Consider the following 24,711-nt stretch of genomic DNA (forward strand, 5'->3'; position numbering starts at 1 on the left):
AACACTGGAGCCTCCCCGGGCTCTTTGGTGGTGGTAATAGCAGACTCTGGGAGGGCTCACGCCAAGGCGTACTTCCCAGAACTTCTGCTGCCAGTGTCCTTGTCCTCGTGGTGAGCCACAGCCACCCCCCGCCTCTGCAGTAGACCCTCCAACACTAGCAGGTAGGTCTGGTTCAGTCTCCTGTGGGGTCACTGCTCCTTACCCTGGGTCCTGATGTGCACACTACTTTGTGTGTGTCCTCCAAGAGTGGAGTCTGTGTTTTCACCAGTCCTCTCGAAGTCCTGAAATCAAATCCTGCTATCCTTCAAAGTCTGATCCTCTCGGAATTCCTCCTCCCGTTGCTGGACCCCCAGGTTGGGAAGCCTGACGTGGGGCTCAGAACCTTCACTCCAGTGGGTGGACTTCTGTGGTATGTGTTCTCCAGTTTGTGAGTCACCCGTCTAGCCGTTATGAGATTTGATTTTATTGTGCTTGCACCCCTCCTACCATCTCTTTGTGGCTTCTCCTTTGTCTTTGGATGTGGGGCATCTTTTTTGGTGAGTTTCAGTGTCTTCCTGTCAATGATTGTTTACCAGTTAGTTGTGATTCCAGTGCTCTCGCAAGAGGGAGAGCACATCCTTGTCCTCCGCCATCTTGAACCAATCTCAGCCTCTGACTTTTTTTCATTTGTTTCAAGTTTGTTCAGATATGTTTGTAATTGCTCATTTTAATCAATGCTTCTTTAAAATCTGTGTCAGGTAATTTTTACATCTCTGTCATCTTGTGATGTTGATATCTATTGCTTGTCTTTTTTCATTATATTTGAGATCTTTCTGATTCTTGGTATGCTGTTTGATTTGGGGTTGAAACCTGGATATTTTTGTATAATGTTTTGAGGCTTGGATTGAAACATGGATATATTTGTATGATGTTCTGAGACTTGGATCTCATTAAACTCCATATTTTATGTGACTGTCTGTGACAATGCACTGGCAGAGGATGAGGGGGTGTCATCTTGTTATTTCCAGGTGGAACTAGAAATCCAGGTGCCCTACTAGGCCTTCAGTTGACAATTAAGTGAGAACTTTTATTATTTCTGGGTGAGGGGGTGGAAGTTCCAACTGCCCACATGGTCTCTACCAAACACTCTGGTAGGGATGGTGTCATTACTGCAGGGTGATGGTGAAAGTTCTGACTCTCCACTAGGCCTCCTCTGAGAAGGCAGTGTGCTTTGTTACTAGGGATGGAACATGGTCTCCACTGATGCCATGGTTCGTCTCATTACTGGCTGACAGGGTTACAATTCTTGGCTCTCTGCTTGGCCTTTGTTGGCACCACCCTGGCAGAGGTGTTGGGTACCTGATTTCTGCCTCAAGAGAGTGGAAATCTAGGCTCCCCACTTAGCCTTTGCTGACATGTTTGGGGATGGAATCACAGTTTTTCCTGTGGTGCTTGGCTGGAATAGACTGGTTGTTCTCTAAAAGTTTTTGTCTTTCTGGGCTTCTCCTCTTTTGGTACTTTAGCTAGAGTGAGCAGGTTTTTGAGGGGAATTGTTTTGTCTGCATCCACTGGTATTTCCAGGTTGCTGGTATCTCCACCTCCAAGACTGGCATATATGAGGCAAAAAGAAAACCCTCTTCACTCACCATTCTGTTGTTACTCGGGCCCTGCGTGCCCTTGCATTTTTAAAAAATTTTCTCCATCTTTCAGACTCTTCTTATTGTTTGTTTTATAATATCCTGTTTAGTTGTACTTATTGGGAGGAATAGGAAAATTATGTCTATTCTATCTTTCTGGAGACAGAGGTCATGTACATCATTTTTGAGCTTTATTTTCAATGGGCCTCGTGTGATTCTTCTTCTCTGTGCAGGTACCTGGAACTGGAAAGCAGCGGCCATCGGAATGAAGTCAGACTACACTACCACTCCTCCGGCAGCCACCATCCTCACACAGAAGTGTTTCCTTACATTTTGGCTGATGATAAGTGGCACAAGCTCTCCTTAGCCATCAGTGCCTCCCACTTGATTTTACACGTCGACTGCAATAAGTAAGTGAAATGTTCTCAGTTCAGGTAACGGAAGATTCTAAGAAATGACGGTTAATGCACATTACTTACCTGATGCTTCTTTGCAGAATATATGAAAGAGTTGTGGAAAAGCCTTCAACAGACTTGCCTGTGGGCACATCATTTTGGCTGGGACAGAGAAATAATGCACACGGATATTTTAAGGTATCTTCTGACTAAGGTCTGAGCATAAAGTGTAAATATAAATGCTTTTTAATGAATTTGGAAAAGTACGTCTTGCTTTTTATGGTATAAAGCAAAATAATTTGATGTGTATAGTTTTTTTCTATTTGTGTCTATTTCTGTTTTATTTTTTTTTTTTTTTTTTTTTTTTTTACACTGGTGTTTAATTTAGCTGGTCAGCACTATTTTCTCTTTTTTTCCTGAATGAGTTTGAACTTTAAACATAACAGAGATGATCACAAGGCTCAATCAGGGCAGAGTTAACATCTTCTTGAAATCAGGCATTCAAAATAATAAAAATCTAAAATGTTAATATACAAATAAACTCTCTACCTTTGAAATATAACCTTTGATGAGACTTTTATTGGGGTGTTAATAATAGAGGATTAAAACTTTTCATTATTCATGGTCTCTTCGTATTTCTGAAAGTGAGAAAGGAATACATATATATGCACAAATCTATCAAAGCTAGAAAGCAGTTATAATTTATATCTTTTTCTTATTGTCTATTTAGAGACACACTCCATGGAATTGCATCACAGGATCTAAAAGACATACCGTTTAACTTTCAGTATTTTAAGGTTGAGGAAATAAAGTTCAGAAAATTGCTTGATTACAAGCCCATAGTGTAATCATTTCCCCTCCAATGACTCTGACACTGCCTGTCATACAGAAGGGGATCGGCAAATGATTGTTAAATGAAACAATGATAGGTGATGTGTCTAACTCACGGATTTCTAGCTAGAGTAGGTACCAGTAACTTTAAAATTGTGTTCTGAGAAAGGTTTGTATTCCCAGAAAGGTATTTTTAAAACTTACTTAAACTGCTACCTGGAAACCAGGTGCTTTGAATGTGTTATTTCATCGAATCCTAGTCTTGCTAGCCTTGGTGCAGGGCCTTTTAAATTTTTTAAAAATCTCTTTTACATATGCATAAACTTGTTCAGAGAGTTTAAACAACTTATCCAAAGCCAGTCATGGGGAATTGATCCCATGCTTGTGAGTCCTGAAAAATCAGTGCTCTTTTCCCACATAAGAGATAGCAAGTTTTTGCTATAGGTGTCGAGTCTCTCTTCTATTTAATCATGGCACTCTTCCCCATGGAGCTCAGACGTGGCGTCAGAAACCTCACATGTCAGTTATGTGTACTACTCTAGGGGCCATAATTTTTACTGTAGACTGTAAATGGTGCTCACTAGATTTGGGCAGTACACAAACTATAGAACTCTACATGGTAGCTTTGCTTTCATGTTGCTGCTACCAAGTGATAGGATTTTGTTGTATACAAGTTGCTTCCCTGATCCAAACCCCAAGCAAACAGCAGATCCAGCAATTGCCACATAGTATACTTAAATATTTATCATTTACACTGACACTGTTTTTGTACCATGCTATTAATCAGATTAAATATGTAGAAGATACATAGTCCAGGATTTGACTGGTAAATCTTCGTAGGTACATTCAAAATTGTCTTAATAATATGTTGGTATGTCACCTCTGTCATTAAATGTTCTATTTCCATTTTTCAAAAGGGATAAAGTGAAATATTACTTAAAGAAAATATATAAAGATATTGAAGGAAGAGAGAGGGGTGGTGAATGAAAGGGACGTTGGAGGGTGTCTGATGAGGTCGTTTGTGAGCTACCATTTGGCCATTGCTTTAAGAGCCTTGTAAGCTGGAAGCTAATTATATCTTAATGACAAAGGATGCATGTAAATTTCACATGTAAACATGTGATGTGACCTTCTGTGTAAAATGGGTCATTTCCAGTTGGCATTTTAAAAAATTTTAGGCTAAACTTTCTGTACTCCTAAGGACTCATCACTAAGTCTTGCTGTAGCTGTTTAATAAATCTCTTGTCCTTTTTAAATTGAGAAATTCACTTTAAAATATCCAACCGAGAAACAAGAAATGCTAGAATAAGCATTGCTCTTATGACTTAGCTTTTCTCTTGTTTTCTTTTTGATGATAGCAGTTAACTTAAAACGGGTATCAGTTTCACTGTTGTTGAAACCCAAAGTGATCTTCAGGTTGATTTTTAAAGGTCATTTTCAAGCCTTTCTTCAGTGGCTAACTAAAAATAACTTCCCCAGACACAAACTGTTGCCTCTTAATTATATCTTGACATTTACTCTTAAGACTTTAAAAATATTATCAATAAGAAAGTACGGTGGGTAATCATCTGTTTTGCCTGCCTGATGTTTTTCTTTCCCTTTGGTTTGAAGTCAAAGCAATGTATTCAAAAAGATTTTATTCAGGGATTTTGGTGAGTCTATCCTGTAATGTTTCCCTTCATGAACTTGACTGTTGAACATAATTTGGGTAGATGAAAGTAATACGTCTTTTTCAAAATTTTTCTCACACAGGGTATAATGCAAGACGTGCAATTACTTGTCATGCCCCAAGGATTTATTGCTCAATGCCCAGATCTTAATCGCAGTAAGTCCATTAGTTCTCGCACTGTGTAATGAAAAGTATGCTTCTTGCTTAGTTTTGTCCAAAATGTCAGTTTGAAATTAGAGTTTTTATATATTAGTTGTCAGCATAGACTTAACCAGATTGAACTCCTTATAAATATAACTTGACCAACGTAGTGTTTGTAATTCTAGCCTGTCCAACTTGCAATGACTTTCATGGACTCGTGCAGAAAATCATGGAGCTGCAGGACATTTTAGCCAAAACATCAGCCAAGGTAAAAGCTCCTTAGAAATAGAGTCTGGGGGAGCTCAAAAATCCTTGAGGTTCCTTACAATTCCTTTTATAACCACAGTTGTTCACCTTTGAGACTTTTCTTATACCCTACTGTGTACCAGGACTAAACCGAAATCCCTGCTCAAGAAAGGGGCTTATAAATATTCAAACCCTAGCCATCTGTATAACAAATGATTCAGTAAATCAAGAATGAGGCAGATTACTACACTGCTTATTACGACAATAGGATTTATTGTTTAATTTAGTTTTTATTATTTAGTTTTTCTTTGCAAGGAAGGAGGCAAGAGGACATTGTAAAGAATATGAGCACTAGAATTATGTCAAGGAAATGGTCCCATGAAATCTTTCTACCACTATGTTACAGTTGTAGGAATATTGGCTATCTTAAGCCTGTATCAAGTTTACCTATAGTTTCACCAGGCTGTTGTCTTGTTGCATAGCAGTTACTTATGACCTGGAAGTTGTGTTGTATATCAATGATTTGTTTCTGACCCAATATATATTCTAAAATTTATGTTTGCACTCGAGCAAACATAGTCATGAAATTAGACATTTTTAAAAATGGAAAATGCTTCTCTGCATTGTGGATGATGCTATTTTGACTTAGCCTTCTTTTCCATCATATAAATCCTGCTTTTTTCCCCCAAAGGCAGGGGGCAAGTTTACTACAAAAAGAAGAGGGGAAAAAATCCTTTCTTTTAAATTAAAGTCTTAAGTCATTTGCAGCAACATGAGCGGACCTAGAGATTATCATACTAATTAAGTAAGTCAGAAAGAGAAAGACAGTTACCATACGATATCACTTATATGTAGAATCTAAAATATGATACAAATGAACTTACCTGTGAAACAGAAAAAGACTCACACACGTAGAGAACAGACTTGTGGTTGCTAAGGGAGAGGTGGGTGAGCGAGGGATGGATTGGGAGTTTGGGATTAGCAGATGCAAACCATTATATAGAGAGTGGATAAACAGTAAGGGCCTACCATATAGCACAGGGAACTATATTCAATATCCTGTAATAAATCACAATGGAAAAGAATAAAATGAAAAAAATAAAGGCTTATGTATATTTATAATAAATAGTTGATGGGCACAGCCATCATTACAGCTATTCATCTGAGAAACAGTCAGATGCCTGTTGGAGTATTTTGCCTTTCTGCATTGCTGGAATGGTGAACGATATGAACCCCTTCCTTTGTGCCACAGCTGTCTCGAGCCGAACAGCGAATGAATAGATTGGACCAGTGCTATTGTGAAAGGACTTGCACCATGAAGGGAACCACCTACCGAGAACTCGAGTCGTGGACAGACGGCTGTAAGAACTGCACATGCCTGGTATGGCTTTCACTGGAGTTCAGACTAAGGGAACTCAGATGTCCCCACCCTTTAAAAATTTATTAAAACAACGTCATCATGAAAATTTCGAGACCCATTTCCTCAAAACACAACACTAAAGTGGCAGCAAACCCGGTCAAATCTAAAGGACTGTGTGTTGCCTTATTAAAGACCCTTTCTAGCCTATAAAGATGATTACGGTTTAAGAATGCTATAAAGTTTTGGGCTTCCCTGGTGGCGCAGTGGTTGAGAGTCCGCCTGCCGATGCAGGGGACGCGGGTTCGTGCCCCGGTCTGGGAAGATCCCACGTGCCGCGGAGCGGCTGGGCCCGCGAGCCATGGCCGCTGGGCCTGCGCGTCCGGAGCCTGTCCTCCGCAACGGGAGGGGCCACGACAGTGAGAGGCCCGCGTAACGCATAAAAAAAAAAAAAAAAAAAAAAAAAAAATACACTTATTGGGCTTCCCTGGTGGCGCAGTGGTTGAGAGTCCGCCTGCCGATGCAGGGGATACCGGTTCGTGCCCCGGTCCGGGAGGATCCCGCATGCCACGGAGTGGCTGGGCCCGTGAACCATGGCCGCTGGGCCTGCGCGTCCGGAGCCTGTGCTCCGCAATGGGAGAGGCCACAACAGTGAGAGGCCCGCATACCGCAAAAAAAAAAAAAAAAAAAAAAAAAGAATGCTATAAAGTTTTAAGTTTACTGGTCCACACATGAAGTTAACAATTTAAATTGGGTCAGTAGAGGGATCCCCAAAGGATTCTATCCTGTTATCCTTAACTTTTCCAGGGATTTTCCCCTCATGTTTTATTAATGCATTTTGATAAAACTAAATTAAGTGCAACAGGAAATACTGTGTCCAGATTGGGCTGTACAAACAAATAATGGAGTTTAAATAATATTTAAAAGTTTACTAATACAGCAGAATACAAATTATAGAGTATAAATAAGTTTGAGTTCTCTAATTGCTCACTAATTAAGTAGAATATTTAATGCATTATTATTTCAAACATGTAAGTTCATTTTCAAAGACAAGTTCAAAAGGAGTTTAGTTTTGAGCTTTTAAATTCCATATGAATTACCTGTTAAAACTGGTTGACTGGAAAGAAGTCAGAGGTCTAAAAAATTTTTTTCCCAAGTTCATCCAGTTTATTCAAAAGTGGGAGATCATGATGTAAGAAGGTCAGAGTTAGCTGTGAAATAGCTGTACATGTGTGTATGTATGTGCCTGCTTTGTATGATTTCTATTCAGGAACATATATTCCTATTAAAGTCATAGCATTTTGCAAATACAGTAAAACCTTCCCAACTTGTTAAATGGGTGCCAAAAATCAAATTGAGTAAAATACAAGATGTGGTATGTGAAGTCAATAAAATGACTAGAAAAGCAGCTAACCTACCTGGGAGCTCTGGGTGACCTTCGGGAATCAAATTCCTTGAGGTCCCCTTTGCCGTTTGGCACCTCTTGTGATGATTGTCAGCACCAATTCATGGTGGTGGCCTGTCCAAGCTTAAATATCCTTGGGAAGATTTCTGCATCCTGAGACTGGGTCTCCAGCACAGCAGCAGCTATTCCAAAAATCTCCTCGTTTGTTGATGCTCATTTTGTGAGTCATCTGGGGAGACACGAGTGCCCCAGGCTGACCCTCAGCCTGCTGTTTTCCCTGTCAGCAGGTGCCCTTCCCTCCACACCTGTCCTCATCCACTTCACAACAGGAGGTGAGAACTCTAGCTCAGTTGCTGGACAGAAGGTGAAGCCAATCACCATCTGTGTTATGACCCAATTTGTATTACTGTGGGTTTTACTGTATTATGGGTTTTGCTGTATAATAACCAAAGAGAATAGTGGTATTTATGACATTTTACATGAAGAGTTTGAAATTTAAGAAATATATTAAACAATACTTGAAAGCTACCAAGCTGCAACTTGGAAATTCTTTAAAATACTGTTTTCTTCTCAGAATGGAACCATCCAGTGTGAAACTCTGATTTGCCCAAATCCTGACTGCCCCCTCAAGTCGGCTCTTGCATACGTGGATGGCAAGTGCTGTAAGGAATGCAAACGTGAGCATAACATTTATGATGAATACTTTTTTGGCAAAAATAAAGCTTTGTATTAATAAATATTCACCCATCATTGGTTTAATCTGGGTAAGCTAAATAGCTTTTAGAAATGATGGAAATACCTTCTCTATTTTGGTTGAGCAGTTCTTTTCCACTTAAAAGTGCTATACTTGTATTTTAGCAAGAAACTTTTTCTTGGAGGAATCTATTCTGTATAGTGACAGTAGTGGCAAAGATATGTAAGAAACTTAGTGGAAGGCACTTCTGTCATTAACACTGCTTGATACAAATACCTCTCAACTAGGTTGAGAATAGTCCACACTCAGTCAAGATAAACAAGAAAATCCAAGATACAAGTGACCTTCAACAGCAGAAGATACAAAACTCTATTAGTCCAAACCACAGAAGTGCACATTGTTATAGGATTGTCCAGTGTGGACAGGGCAGGGCCATGATCTTAATTGATAAAAGAGGCTCATGCCACTGAATGAGGAAGCCATCTGCCTTTTAGCAGCTGTTGTATACGGTTCACTTCTGATGTCTGGAAATGCTCTTTGAATTGATAGCTATCCTCAAATGGGTTCTAAATCATTTATTTAATAACATAAATCATCGCATCTCTATTACTTACACTTTAAAAGATTGCCTTAAGTCCATGTTAAAAGTAGCATTTAAAATTTAGCTACTATTTTTTTTTTTTTACCATGCAATAGTAACATATATGAAAACTGGGTTGTTATAAAGTTTGCAGACTATATAGGGCTGTGTAAGTGCAGTATAAGCATACACACGCATGCACGCACACAAGACAGAAAGGGGGGAGGGCAAGGGAGAGGGAAGGAGAGGAAAACAAAAGTAACAGCTGCTTTTTCTAGGGTTTATATGCTCCCTGGTCTCCGTTACCACTGCCATACCTTACTCTTGCCTACGCAGTGCGCAGGGTGCTCCTTCTGGCGAGAGTGACAAGTTATCAGAGAAAAATCAGGAAGTCACTTTGTAGCCCATTGATTTAATTCCCTCAGGAGCTCATGTATATTTACTTTTGTTAGACTTTACCTTGAAGCCAGTCCATTTCATGAGAGTGTATTAGCCTAGTCAAGTAGATTTGGCTGAACCAGGAAAGGTTGAATGCAGTCGTTCTCACACATGTCACCAGCTAATTTCCTTGGTGAGGGGTAATCTGAGTTCTTCCTTGAACTTGTATTAATAATGACAAGCTTGTGACGATATTCTGTAGTTTTCTTTGTAGATGCTTGGAGGTAGGAGGAAGAAGGGCCCTCTATAGGACTTTATATTCATTACACGACAGTAGCAGGAATCCTACTTTTGGCTTTTATTTCTTTCATCCTTTCCACTGATACTTCTACATTGTTACCTGTGAATATTTACATTCACATTTACATTAAGTGATGTTGATTTTATTAGAGACAGGCTGATTGGAATAATGGACCATCATGATAGATGGATTAGTCAGAAGTTGTGAATTTCAGTTCTGCTTTTACCATTTGTCTCTGTTACCAGCAGTAAGCTGCCTATTCAGTCAGACAGTGCTTGAAATCTTCCCAGAAAGCATGTAGTTAGACTTAATAAAATGGTAAAATATTTTGAAATTCATTAATACAAAGTGCTTCTGGCAGACTTTGGTGTTAATGATTGGAAAGCAACTGTATCTCATACATAAAATAGTGAAAGCTGCAAATAAGTGATCAATGAGGGGACCATAGCATCACTGGAGAAGTGTCAAAATAATTCATTCGAGTCTTCCATTTCATACAGTTAAAAAATAATAAGGAATTAAATGACTTTGTCTTTCTGGTCATATTCAGTGATATGAGTGCCGTGGAATAAAAGGATTTGTGTCCTATGGTTGGTTGTATTTCAAGTATTTGAACCTCTGGTTCTGATGAATTCAACATTTTACGAGGGCTAGCATGATATTTTCAGTAAACACCCATAGATTTTTTTTTTCCTACGAGAAAAAAGTATTTAGTTCATACGGTAAACATTGTTAGAGATTATTTGGGAATGTATCTCATGCACAAATTTTTTTATGCAGAAAAGAAATGACATAACTGTTTATTGAGTATAATTTATATACTATATATATATGTATATAGTATATACATATATATGCTATGTAATTTGCCCGTTAAAAAAGTATACAATTCAGTATATTTTAGTATATTTGTAAGGTTGTTCAACCATCATCACTACCTAATTCCAGGACATTTTCATTATGCCACAAAGATACCCCATAACCGTTAAGAATCATTCTGCCCCCCCCCGCCCCCCCCCCCCCCCCCCCCCCCCCCCGCCGCCTCCTGCCAACCCCTGGCAACCGCTAATCTACCTTCTGTTCCTATGTATTTGCTTATTCTGGGCATTTCATATAAATGCAATATACAATATCCACATGCATAAATTTAAAAACGGTCACGAGAAATATTTCAGGAAATGTGCTTCTGAAAAGTTTTGCAAAAAATATTTTATAAAGGATAAATAATATTTACAATAAATTTAATAATCATTAGCTGACTTGTTTAGATAGTTCAGATTTTCATATGTGCTGAAAGTGGGAGAAGCTAATAGTTATACAGATCCATGATGTTCTGTGTGTGTGTGTATGTGTGTGTGTGTGTGTTTCACTGTTACATATGAGGGGAAGGAAACAGTATCATTTTCCTATGTAAATTTCCCCAGTAGCATCAGTGTTATAATTTATAAGAACTTAATTTCAGTGGAATGTAATTTCTATGTGTTTTACTTTTTAAAACACAAACATAAGCCTTCCTCTTTATTATTATTATTTTTATTGGAGTAAAATTGATTTACAATGTTGTGTTAGTTTCTGCTATACAATGAAGTGAATCAGCTATATGTATACCTATATCCCCTCTCTTGGACCTCCCTCCCACCCCCCATCCCACCCATCTAGGTCATCACAGAGCACCGAACTGAGCTCCCTGTGCTATACAGCAAGTTCCCACTAGCTATCTGTTTTACACACGGTAGTGTATTTATGTCAAACCTAATCTCCCAATTCATCCCACCCTCCCCTTCCCCTTCTGTGTCCACATGTCTGCTCTCTACATCTGCGTCTCTATTCCTGCCCTATAAGTAGGTTCATCTGTACCATTTTTCTAGATTCCACATATATACGTTAATATATGATATTTGTTTTTCTCTTTCTGGCTTGCTTCACTCTGTATGACGTACTCTAGGTCCATCCACATCTCTACAAATGACCCAGTTTTGTTCCTTTTTATGGCTGAGTAATATTCCATTGTAATATTCCATCTTCTTTATCCATTCATCTATCGTTGGACATTTAGGTTGCTTCCATGTCCTGGCTATATAGTGTTGAAATGAACATTGTGGTACATGACTCTTTGAATTATGGTTTTCTCAGGGTATATGCCCAGTAGTGGGGTTGCTGGGTCATATGGTAGTTCTATTTTTAGTTTTTTTAAGGACCCTTCATACTGTTCTCCATAGTGGCTGTATCAATTTACATTCCCACCTACAGTGCAGGAGGGTTCCCTTTTCTCCACACCCTCTCTCCAGCATAAAAAATGGGCAGAAGACCTAAATAGACATTTCACCACAGCCTTCCTCTTACACACTGCGCTCATTTGATCTTTGAAACTCTTTGGCCCGATAGCCTTTTTTAATGGCATAAAATAAACAAAGTATATTCTTTAGTGAGAACTATTTAAAGAGATTAATCATTTATTGTTTCTAAAGCCCTCGGAAGGGAAAACATGTAACCTAACCGCTGAACTGTTACTCTGCCAAGGCTGAAAGGAACGAAGTACTTGCACGCGGCCAGTCCTTTCTGGTGTTCTTTATTTACTGCTTTCAGCCTTGCTGCGTCAGAGCTGTGTGTGCAACTCTGAGCAGCCCTATTTTGCAGCCTGCTTTATATTTTCCCTCTGTAACTTCAGCTCTAGCCCTTTATCCAAACATAAATACTGTTGAATAGTAAGAAGGTTGTTGTTCTGGGAAAGAAGTCAGAGAGAACCAAGCCTGTCACTTTTCTTTATTTGACTGGACATAGCAGAGTGTTGGGAGGAGGGGCTAAACCTTTTATGCTTCTACCATTGAGCCACTGTGGTGGAGTTAAACAGAGGGTGAAATCCAAAGGCAGGAATGCACCAGTGCCAAATCATTAAGGTAATAATAGTCCCAACTATAATGAAGTCATATCACTTCCTCAGATTAGAAGGCACATACTTGGCTCCTCAGGTGAACCTCACAGTAACTGTATAAGGTAGGCATTGTCTCCATCTTCCTCATTAGAGGGATTATGTGACTTGCCCAAGAACACACATTTAGTTAGATGTGCCAGAAGAAATTCTCTCTGAAAGTGCTGTGCTTTGCCAGCCTACTTCCCTCTTCAAAACCACCTGCTGTAATTAATCTCAGTGATCTCCTTTCATCGATTTGTAACTAAGCTTACCATACAAAGCCATTTGGGGCTCTGGCTCAGTCTAGGTGAAATTACAAAGTAAGCAGAGTACCACTCTGTTTACTTTTCAGCCACCTCTGCCATACCCTTTATTCCAGTCACAGGCTCTCAACTAGCCAACAGCAAGATGGACTGACTCAAATTCAAGGCAGCTCTAGAAAATGTAAAGTATAAATATTTTGGGTGACATTAAATCTGAAATAGGATGAAGTCAAACTAATTAAAGTACATAAAATCCCAACCCAGTTTAAAAAATTGTCAGAAAATAATCAACTAAAGTTCTAGGAAATAGAAAGTTACTAAAATCACTGAACTTAGAAAACATTTTTAAAGTATTCAGTGAATTCATTTATTTTCTTTCAGTGGACTGTAGATTCAAGTTTGAACACAGACCTCTGCTTCACAGAAAAAGTGATTCATGAAAATAGGGAATCTGAAGCAAATCTGAACTAATGCTGTAATGACTTTTGCAGAAAAGGCTATGTTTTAATAAACAACAACAAGGAAGGCGGATTTCCTCTCCATTTCTAGAAAGGCATCAAATACAGGAAATGTGAATGTGACCATCAGAATTGGTTGGTGCTTGCCTAGTAGCCATAGTTACTTTAATTGGTGTTTTCTCAAAGAGGCCAGATTTATATGAATAAATTAAAATTATTATTTTGGCTGAACAAAATCAGGGTTTTAATATGTAATATAGATTACATTTTAATATGTTTTGTGCTGATTAGACATCATATTGTTTTAAACTTAATTTAAAAACCCTCGTAGCTTAGATAAAATGGACTTTTGATATCTTTGCATACTGAGTGGTTAAGCATGTGGGTTATAGAGTTAGATTTTCTGGGTTTGAATTCTGGTTCTACTGCTTATTCGCTGTGCAACTTCGGTCAAGTTACTTAACCTCTCAGAGTCTCAGTTTCCTCATCCGTGATATTATATGTAAGGGTTGGTGTGAGGACTGAATGAGTAATATATGTAAAGTGCTTAGAACAAAGTTACCTATTATTACTGTTTTTATTAAAAGATTCATGTATGTTTTTATTGATGAAAATACAAACTAGTGAAACTCATTTGGTCATAGATCTTAAAGCTACATAGGACCTAGAGATCTTCAGAATAGCAATTTGCTTTTTAGGAGGTAAAGCTTCAGTATCCCTATTTTACATAGGAATAATGAAGCCAGGGAGGTTAAATTGCTTTTCTAAGATCAAACAGTTAGTTTGTAATGCAAGGTAATTTTTTTTCAAATACTGTTCTGATATACAGTACTACTCTTTTTAAAGGCCATTCCGCCCTCAATATTTTGGATAGGTCTTGACCAAGGTTTACACGTGGAACCAATTTATCATGCTTTATATATTCTTTTCAGTCTGGCTTCTTTCATTCAAAATCATGTTTGTGAGATTCATCCATATTTTTGCATGTAGATGTCATTTATTCATACTTATTGCTGTATATGTTCCATTTGTGTTAATGTATCACAATCCACTCTATCATTGAAAAGTGAGTTAGGTGGTTTCCAGTTTTTGACTCTATAAATAGTCCTTCTATAAATGTTCTTTACATCTTTTTTGGTGTTATGCATGCCTGATGGGTATATACCTTAGAATTGTTTGGCCACAGGGTAAAAACTGTTTTATTCTATAGCAAAGCAGTTTTCCAAAGTGCTTATTCCAGTTTGGCCTCCCACCAATGGTGTATGAACATTCCAGTTGCTCCACAATCTCACCCACACTTGGCATTTTTAGTCTTTTTAATTTTAGGCATTATGATAAATTATACTGGTACATCATATTGTACTGTAGTTCAAATTTGCATTCCCCTGAAGACTAATGAAGATGAGCACTTTTTCATACATTTATGGACCAATTTCCCTGATTTTAAATAATACAAAATAAGAGTAGATTTTTAAATACAAACATTTCCCCAAAGAGCATTTTTCTTTTTTTGGGGGGGTAGAAGATGGTAGTTTTGGAGGTTTGATTCTTTTATTTTCATGTTATCATGCAAATATGGATGATCTAGCCCTGTCACTTAAAATGCATAGCAAAGTAGGGACAGAGATTACATGACAGTCACTCAAGTAATTTGGGGATTTTTTAAAGAAAGGAATGGCAGTAATGAAACTGACTCACAGACTTTTAAACATGTGAATATAGGGAGGAGGAAGAAAAAGCAATGGGATATAGTTCACCAAGAATCTTTGTTCTTAAAAAAAAGAAACGCATAATTTATATAGGCTGCGTTAAAAAAGAAAATAATTTTGGAGCAACATAACCAATAAACTTAGCTGTCTCTACAGTAATGCTGGAAGCATGGGAAATATGCAGTATGCATTGGAGGTTCTCATGAATGAACACGATTATAAATTATTGGGCTTTATAGAGACACGAGGGGCTACGTGACTAGAATGCTAATGCTGGCTCGCGGGGATCTGCGCAATAATGAAAAAGGTAGAAATAGCACTCAAAAGGAACGTGTGTTGTGTTACATATCAAACACAATATTTTTGGGACGTTTCCTGAATGTCTGTGGTTATTAAGGAATATTATGTCAGCAAACAATTGAATGAGCTGAGCGCTCATGGTGTTGGTGTAAATCAAGTGCATGGCCCTGGTTTGGATTGTCTTTTCTTACCAAAATTACCTTAATTTAGTATTTAAACTAATCCTGGATAAAATCATAGAATTGTGACAATTTTCTAATTCTGTAGGTAAGTATGAAGAAATGGGCAAGAAAATAGTTCACATGTGTATTAGTTAAGGTCATTGAACTCATGATAGGGAGTATTTTCACTAAAGACAAATAGCTAAGTTTTATTAAAGAGAGGTTTCATCCAGATAATCCTGTAGGCTTCCTGAACACTGTCATTAATTTTGTGCTGATTTTTTTCATAAACTCTTCAAACAGGCATTTGGCATACTGCTATCTCTTAAGCATTATAAAAACTGATAAATATCAAATCAGAGGAAAAAACACGAACTGGCAATGTATTAATAAGCAAGAATAATTAACAATATAGCCTTCAGATTAATGACTGTATGAGACATTGCATGATACATTTTAATGATCTTTTAGCAAAATAAAAAAAAATATATTGTTAATTTGTCAGCTTGTAGCAGAGCTGAGGTACCAGGAAAAGGCAGGGCAGAATTACAGGATGATGGCAGTGTCACAATGATTTGCTGCTGTGTCCTGTACTCCACAGTTCTGAGATGTTTGACTCTATCATTCTTTCTTCCTAATCCTACTACAGCATTTTAAAAAATTTATTTTACTCAAGTATAGTTGATTTACAATGTTGTGTTAATTCCTACTGTACAGCAAAGTGATTCAGTTTTATATATATATATATATATATATATATATATATAAAGCATTCTTTTTCATATTCTTTTCCATTATGGTTTATCACAGGATATTGAATATAGTTCCCTGTGCTATACAGTAGGACCTTGTTGTTTACCCATCTTATATATAATAGTTTGCATCTGCTAATTCCAAACTCCCAATCCACCCCTACCACCCCCACCACCTTGGCAACCAGCATTTTTAATGTTTTAACTAAAAATAATGCCTGCATACATTAAACCTTCATCCATCCAAAAAGATATAAAATAAAAAGTAAAAAATCTCCCTTTTCCTCTGTCCCCTGAACTTTTTTTTTTTTTTTTTCCACCATGAAATCCCCTGAACTTCTAGTTCTTGTGTATCCTTCCAGGTGATTTTCAGTATGTCCACTCACATATGCGTGTGTAGGCTTTTCATGTACAGTAAACGATGTCATACATCTCCCTGTACTTTACCTTGGAGATGTTTCCATATCAACGAACTTTTAAAAACGGCTGCATAGTACTCCACTGTATAATTTATCATAATGTTATTTCTTCCCCCTCAAAGGATATTTTTGTTGTTTCTGATTTGTTGTTGTGGTTTTTCTTATGAAAATCAATATTGTGGGATGTCATTCCTGCATAATCTTGGTGCACTTTTATATGGTTTTATACAGTAAATTGCTGAGGGTGGAATTGCTGGGTCAGAGACTGTGGCACTTTTAAATATTGTCAGCTTTTGCTCTACAATTATTTTCTTGCTCTAAATTACAAAAAGCTGGGTGTTTTTCCCTTCTAGTGAGGAGCATTTGGTGGCAGCACTGAGGGAAAACTGAAAACACCACTTTTCTCTCAGTTTCATGAGGTCTTTAAAAAGAGCACCAGGGGCATTTTTCTTTTTCCCAAGCAACTTTGACAAGGTAATATCAATTCATGGGAGAGCCCTCCATGAAAGATAAGTCTATGGAAGCCTGAACTTTCTTGTTTTACCTCAAACAGTATTGTCTGGTGAGCTCATAGGAAATTATTATTAAAATTAATTGCTGTTCTGCATCTTTGGTAAATTCCATAGATGGCATGAGAATATATTGAATTTATTTTTTTCTGAAATGAAAGTGGTTTTCCAGAAGACATAACACGGGTACTGCCCTCTGATTTTGATGCATTCTGCCGTGCCTATTTAATCATGTTTTATTTTAAAATAATAAAGAGTCCTCAGCCTCTAGTTCTTTACCCTGAATTGTAATTTCTCTTCATTATTAAGATCCTTGAATAAATGTATTTTGTGGATTTTATTATTTTTCACGCCCCATTACATTTTCTCAAAAGACTGTCTCTGCCCATCTAATGACATTGCTTAAATGGCCTCACACTCTTCAGAAGAAAGCTTTATGCAAATTTGTCTTTAATAATAATTAAGTCAAACTGTCTAGCACAGTTCTAGGAGACTAAAAATGGGACTCTTTAGGTGATCAGAAGGCTAGTCCTTCTTAGTAATGTAAGGCTTTGAAACGAGTGAGAGGATTTGAGATGTATACCAAAGCAAAAGAGCGATAATTCATGGTAGACACAATTTGAGAGAAGAAGAAACACTTATCTTGGAAAATGCAGCTTCTTATTTGCCATGTTGTTAGGTAATTGTTTTAAAAATGAGCTTATTTTCTTCTCAATAGAGATCAGACAAAATGGCGTTTTGAAATTGGGAATAGGAGAAAATAGACATATGCAATTTAAAGCATCTTACAAGTTGATTTTGGCAATTTTGTGGAAAGTAGTAAGTCAGGAAGACCAGCTGCATAGTAAAGGTAAATGGACGTCATAGTGCCCATTGGAGAATAAAGCCATGGCTCCCACCGTCCCCAACAGGAAGGATGAAATAGCAACTCAGCATCACCAGCCTCCCCTCTGGATGCCTGTGTGTGGCCTGTGCTCTCTGGTACATATTTGCAGACGGTGTAAAATTAGTATAGATTAAAAATTAGATGAAGAAAACATAATGATATAGGAGTTCAGTGTGAGGAAGGGTCAGAAAAGAATTCTCTTTTTCAGTTTAGAGATGCTTGTGATAGAGTACAATTCAGGCACATTTCTTTTTATACAAAAGCTGGCCTCCAATTCAGAACTATTTAACTATAAAAATTACATATGAAATCACATGAAATTGCTTTAAAAGTCATTACTGGAGTTGGTGATGGTAAGAATGGAGTCGCATCCAACTCAAGAATGTTAAACTTGTAAAATATCTCTTCTTTGGAATGGCTGCTATAATGCCATGTCCTACTACTAGAATATTCTATCCACATTACATATAGAACCTTTGCCTAGATTTTGCTTCTAAATCACAACAGCTGCTATTTACACACTCTTTACCGCAGTTGCTGGAACGTTGCCTCTATTGGGGAACTGGCTATATGATCTCTGGACTTTGGGCCACACCAGGTTTTTAGGATTTGATGTTCAGATCTTGGTCTTATTGTTTGTTTTACACTTTAATTACATTGTTGGTATAAAATCATTTCTGAGCTGGCTGACTTCAGAGTGGCCCTCACTTATAAATATTAATTCAGATTGTAAAGGCAAGTCTCACAAACACTTGTGCAACAAACTCAGAAACTTAGGAGAGAATTTTAAGTCTCCAGAGCATAATAGATCATATACAGATATAATGTTTATGATTTTAACCATTGGCAAGTGACCCCAATGATCCGTGATACATATATTCGTAAGTTTCCTGAGACCTGAATTTTCATTGAACAAGCTGTGAGGCCTGTACGCAGGAGCACAGCACTTGGCTCAATGCTTCTCAAATCTTAATGGGAATATGAATCACCTGGGGATCTTGTTAAAATGAAAATTATGATTCCGTGGTTCTGGGGTGGGGCCTGAGAGTTTGCATTTCTAACCAACTCCTGGGTGGTGCTGTTTTGTGGAACACACTGAACACACGTTGATTAGCAAAGAGTTAGCTATTCAACCTGTTCAAGTTTTTATTCAACCTTTTCCTCATAGTTTATTGTGGCATCACTTATAAGAAGACATGAAAGAGGAACTTTTTTTTTCCTGAGTTGTTATTGTTAGATTTGGGAAGCTAATTCTTTATTACGTTTGGAGGAAGAGAATAAAAGGGCAGTGGGTAACACATTCTTCTCACACTATTTTGTGGGTATCATGTCCTTAAACCAATAAAAATTTGCACTTTTCTGAGCACAAATGAGTTTATCTCACAGCAAGCAGTGTTAAGAATTTCTCATTTGTGTTTATGCCTATGGTTTACCCCCAGCATTTCTCAGGCCCTGAATCTCAGAAAGGTCACTTTTGTTAGTCGGGAAGGAGGGAGGGGGTGGGCTTGTATAGAACAAGATGAACATTGTACTTGTTCACTGGTTTATTTCATCTATTAATGTCCCTTCAGCCCAGGATTTCTAAATGCTGTAGGACTTGGAGCTGGGGGAGACAATCAGCTGAATGTGAAGTGGAATTGGATGAACTCTCCTGGCTGAGTTTGCCATAGGCCTAGGAGTGAGCTTAGGAGCTGGAGAGCTTGGAATAATACTGGAAATAGTAGTAGGGGGATGATTGTCCTATGCCTATGGAAATTGAGGGAAATAAAGGTGAAATCATGTATCTTGCCACTGTGTCTCTTTCCTATAATTTTCATTAATTTGAAAAATAGTTGTTAAGCACCTCCTGTGAATTATTCTCTGCTACACACTGGGGATACAGTGGTGAACAAAATAAGATTTTCCTCTGCCCTCATAAACCTGATAATCAAGTCAGGGAGACAGACATTGATCATATCATAATCAAGTATGCAGTGGAATGTTGCAGCAGTAAGATGTCGATAAAGCACCTGTAGTAAGTGAAATTCTTCTAGCGTGGAGATCAGAGAAGGCATCCTTTAGAAAATGACGTTGAGTTGAGATCTGATAAATAAATAGCATTACACTAGTAAAAAGAAGAAGGAAGAAATGTTCAGGCTGAGAGAATTTAATATACAAAGGTTTTGAGTAGGGAGGTAGGATGTTGTGAAAGGAAGCTGACGTGTTTGATGTGCAGAGAGTCAAGGGCACAGTGTAAGATGCAGCTGGAGAGATAAGAAGGGGTCAGATTGAGTTTTATTTTCATCCTAAGGGCAATGGGATGCAAGTTGACATTTTAAGCAAGGCAGGTCTTTTTTTTGCAGTTATCCAGAGAAAAGATGATGGTAGCTTCATTAAGTAGGAGCAATATATATTTAAGGTAGAGCCAACAGGATTTTCTGATGGCTTGATATGGGTATGAGTTAAAAGAGAAGAGTCAGGATGACTCCAAAGTTTTTGTATTGAAGAAGTAGAAGGATGGAATTACTACTAAGATGAGAAAACGGATAATTGAGCCGGATTTGGGAGGGTGGCTAAGATCAAGAGTTCAGTTTAGATATGTTCTGTTTGACAGGTGTATTAGCCACTTAAATGGAAATGTAGGCAAATAGTTATATATTTGAGTCTGGAGTCTGGGACAGAGGTCAAAAGTAGAGCTAAGGATCTGAATTGTGGAATTTTTTCCTGCGTTTCTTGGAAATTTGTATTTATTTTTTGATTTAAGTTTTCATCTACATTGTCCACTTTAAAATTTAATTCTTTGTATTTTTGCTTTTTGATTCATAAGAGCTCTTTTTATACTAAAACTCATCTGTTATGTATGTTACAAATATATTTTCATAATGTTACTCCTTCTATTTATTATTTCCAACATAAAGAAGATTCAAAATTTTATGTAATGGAGTCTTTGAGTCATGCTAAAAAAGGCCTTTTGCTCTTATTATTCATAAAAATATTACCTTCTAATTTCTGAATGGCTCCTCCCTTTTCATTTTAAGTTTAAACAATCTGGGATTTATTTTGCATACCTGAGATAATAATTCTAGCTAACTTTTTTTTTTGCCAAACAAGTTACCAATAATTCCAGTATCATTTGTTGACTAACTCTTTTGTTCACTGATTAACATGCCACTTTATCTTATATTAAATATTTACATATTTACATGTATTTAGGTTTGTTTCTAGGATTTCTCTTCTTTTTTCTTTTTTTTAAATATTTTACTGTAATATTTTTATTTTATTCTATTTGCTCAGTCTGTAAGATAGCGTTTAGGAAACACAGTTCAACCACAAGACTTCTTTTTTAAATATTTTTTTTTGTCTGCTTTGGTCTTGGGTGGGGCACGTGTTATCTTCATTGCGATGTATGGGCTCTTTGTTGTGGCGCATAGACTTCTCTCTAGTTGTGGCATGCGGGTTTTCTCTCTCTAGTTGTGGCACACGGGCTCCAGAGTGCGTGGGCTCTGTAGTTTGTGGCACGTGGGCTCTCTAGTAGAGGCGCATAGGCTCAGAAGTTGCGGTGTGTGGGTTTAGTTGCCCCGGCATGTGAGATCTTAGTTCCCTGATAAGGGATCGAACCCGTGTCCCCTGCATTGGAAGGTGAATTCTTTACCGCTGCACCACCAGGAAGTCCCAGATTTCTCTTATTTTCTATTAATCTATTTGTCTCTTACGGTACTGATTCTACAATATTTGAATTATTTTAGCTTTTTAGTATGAGTTATTATCTGGAAAACCCATCATTTTTCTTTCTAAAAACTTCCTTGGGTTATTTTCTCTCATTTATGCTTCTAGATGACTTTTACATATCATGAGAATTATCTGTTCCTAAACGGTTTTCGAAGCTCAGTCATATGTGTGTCTGATTCAGGTACCTTTTTTTGTGATAATTCTTTGATGGATAACACAGAAAATGTTTTTGTGGTTGTTTTTGTTTGTTATTTTGTATGTATTACTGAAAGCAGTTTCATGGTTTAAGATTTGCAGTATTTCAGGGTGGAGTAATTCTGGTTGTTGACAAGTTCAAGGGTATGACTATGGAAATAGGGTGCTTAAGTGGTGAAGGAATGAAATTCGCTGTATACCAGGAGGCAAGGAAACTTAGATTCTAGGTGTTGAACAAAATTTCCAAAGACCTTTCGAAGTTTCCCAAGACAAAGTGGAAAGGAAGATTGCTTTTTAGGTTCCAGTGACTCGGTCATAGATAGATGATATTAATAAGGAGAGGTAGTAGTGGGGAAGGGGTGGAAATCAAAGGAGGATGGATTCTTCCATAAGGATGAAAGAGTGGTGTTTTGGAAGTGACACTTCCCTCCTATCGCAGACATAAATGTGGTATGGGAAAATGAAAAATCTAAACGGCATGGTTTCAGAGAAAGAAACGTTATCTTCACTGAAAATCTAAGTTTCAATCAAAGGAGGGAAGTGAAGGGAGCATTCTGTAAGGTGTTAGATTGTGGAGGATATATATGGACAATGGCTCTGATGGAGAGTTGGAAGCCTTGTGGATCAGTTGGCTTTTGCTTTGTAGCAAAACATCCCAAAACTCAGTAGCCTAAAACAGTAGCTTGGCAGGTTGGAAATTTGGATTGAGCACCTGGGAATTTTTTTTTCAGTCTTGATTTGGTTGGTCTTGTCTTGGCAGGACTTGTGCATGCATCTGTAGTTAGCTGGTGGGTTCACTCGGTTGTTTTAGGACAGCCTCACGTTTTGTGGCTGGGATAATGGGAGTCTCTTTCCATGTCTTCTTTCAAACTAGGAGGTTAGTCCAGGCTTGTTTATCTGACAGCTACAGATTTCTAAAAGTCCAAGCTTACAAAGTTTCTTGAGACCTAGGCTGGGAACTCAGTCAAACATTGTTACTTCCACCATGTTCTTTTGGCCAAGTCAAGTCACAAGGCCAGTGCGATGGTGGAGGACCTGTAAAGTCACTTTGAAGGGGGCATAGAAACAGGGAGTAGAAAGCGGTAACCATTTCCACAATCTTCAGTACCTTGGGAGGATGATTCGGGGGGAAGGAAATCCAGAGAGATATGAGGATGAAAGCAGGAGAGACGTATCTGGTTGTTGCTTTCAGACTGTGGAGTTGTGGTCAAGAATGACGGGATATGAAGTATGGTGGGCTTCACTGACCTCAAAAATTCGATTCTTACCCTGGGGCTAACTTTCAGCACTGGTGCAGCCTGAATTCTCAGTGGTAACAGGAACTTGGTGACTCTAGTTGTCAACCACCATGGCTGAGGCCATTCCCGATAGAAGTAACAGATGGTACGTTAGAGGCATGAAGTTTTACTCTTTGGGTAGTGATTCAGATAGAAGAGAAGAGAAATGTAGTATGGTGCTTTTAAAGTATACTGTCCCAGAAAGGCGAGGATCAGAAGTCGGTAACTCCCAGGAGTTCAGTTTCAAGGTAGAAATAACAGTGGGTGAGGCAAATAAGGAGTGAGGCTTCTGAAGAAATTCTAACGCAGGTTTATATAGAATGAATTGTTATTCTGTTTCACACAAGGCAGGGTTTATTTGTCAGTTATCTCTGTATCTCCATCACTTGACACAGTATCTAATGCACAGTACATGCCCAATAAATGTTTTTGCATCATTTACTGAATAAGGCATTCCATATTTTGGCCCCTTCTCTGAGAATGTTTTATTGTACTCTAGCTCTTCTATACATGTTAACAGTAGGTTTAGATTATTATATTTGTGCATCTTCTGCAAAAAGAATAATTGATTGTACTTTTCTTCACTGGGTCAAGTTTATTCTTTCTCTATTTTGAAGTGGGGCTTCAATAAAGCAGAGTAACCAGGGGTTATGTGTGGCAGCAATTCACAAAGCTAATAGCATTTAGAAAAACATTCATCCTGAAAAGAATAGAAGGATGGGACTTGCCTGGCGGTCCAGCTGTTAAGACTCCACACTCCCAATGCGGGGGGTCTGGGTTCGATCCCTGGTCAAGGAACTAGATCCCACGTGCCACAAATAAGAGCCCGCGTGCCGCAGTGAAGATCCCGTGTGCCTCAACTAAGATCCCGTGTGCTGCGACTAAGACCCGGTGCAGCCAAATAAATAAATATTAAAAGAAAAGAATAGAAGGAATTGTCTTTTCTAAATTCTTTACTTCGTCACGAATGTTGCAGACTTTCACTCAGGGCAAGTTAAAACCATTTCCTGATTTTGAATGCTTTGAGGATAAGAAAAAATTCTCCAATAATTCAGTGATCACAGATAACATATCAGAAAACTAAAAACGTGTATCTGAGATAGTCTCTTTAGATTATGCTAAAAACAGTGATAAGTTTGCATATATGCAGTATTAATGTTGGGTCAACATATCTCCTGTATCAAAAGAAACCTTTCCCATACATAAAAGAAAATACGTTACGTTATACCAGATAAACAAAGCTTGATGTTCATTTTGTTTCCAGGTTTCACTATTGTAAAAATATTGCCATAATTATGATATCAGGTTGAATCTAAAAGAACAGGAATTTATAGGTCAAACATTGTACAAAATTTGTAGAATTTTGACACAGGTTGTTGAACTCAAAGGTTTTATTAATTTACACTTCAGTAATATATGACTGCCTGTTTCTCTATGCCACTCCAGCACAAGATATTGTCATCATTATATTAGAAAGAAAATATTTTCTAATTGGATGTATAGTATATGGTATTTTGTCCAGTGTGACTCAAGTATAGTGAATGGTGTGA

At 37.8% G+C, this 24,711-nt stretch overlaps 1 protein-coding gene across 3 annotated transcripts in view; it reads left to right on the forward strand.

The window, feature by feature from the left end:
- Nucleotides 1-24,711, forward strand: part of NELL2 (neural EGFL like 2) — a 402,299-nt gene that overhangs the window by 104,348 nt on the left and 273,240 nt on the right. For 2 of the 3 annotated variants that reach the window (XM_032646188.1, XM_032646186.1), the window contains 6 exons: nucleotides 1,850-2,026; nucleotides 2,113-2,209; nucleotides 4,595-4,667; nucleotides 4,838-4,920; nucleotides 6,151-6,279; nucleotides 8,235-8,337. In XM_032646188.1, coding sequence (XP_032502079.1) covers nucleotides 1,850-2,026; nucleotides 2,113-2,209; nucleotides 4,595-4,667; nucleotides 4,838-4,920; nucleotides 6,151-6,279; nucleotides 8,235-8,337 — 662 coding nt within the window. Of the gene's footprint in view, nucleotides 1-1,849; nucleotides 2,027-2,112; nucleotides 2,210-4,594; nucleotides 4,668-4,822; nucleotides 4,921-6,150; nucleotides 6,280-8,234; nucleotides 8,338-24,711 lie in introns of all 3 variants that reach the window. The other variant, XM_032646187.1, reaches the window with a different exon arrangement.

Source organism: Phocoena sinus, chromosome 10 (assembly GCF_008692025.1).
Source record: "Phocoena sinus isolate mPhoSin1 chromosome 10, mPhoSin1.pri, whole genome shotgun sequence".
In the NCBI taxonomy this organism is placed as follows: Eukaryota; Metazoa; Chordata; class Mammalia; order Artiodactyla; family Phocoenidae; genus Phocoena; species Phocoena sinus.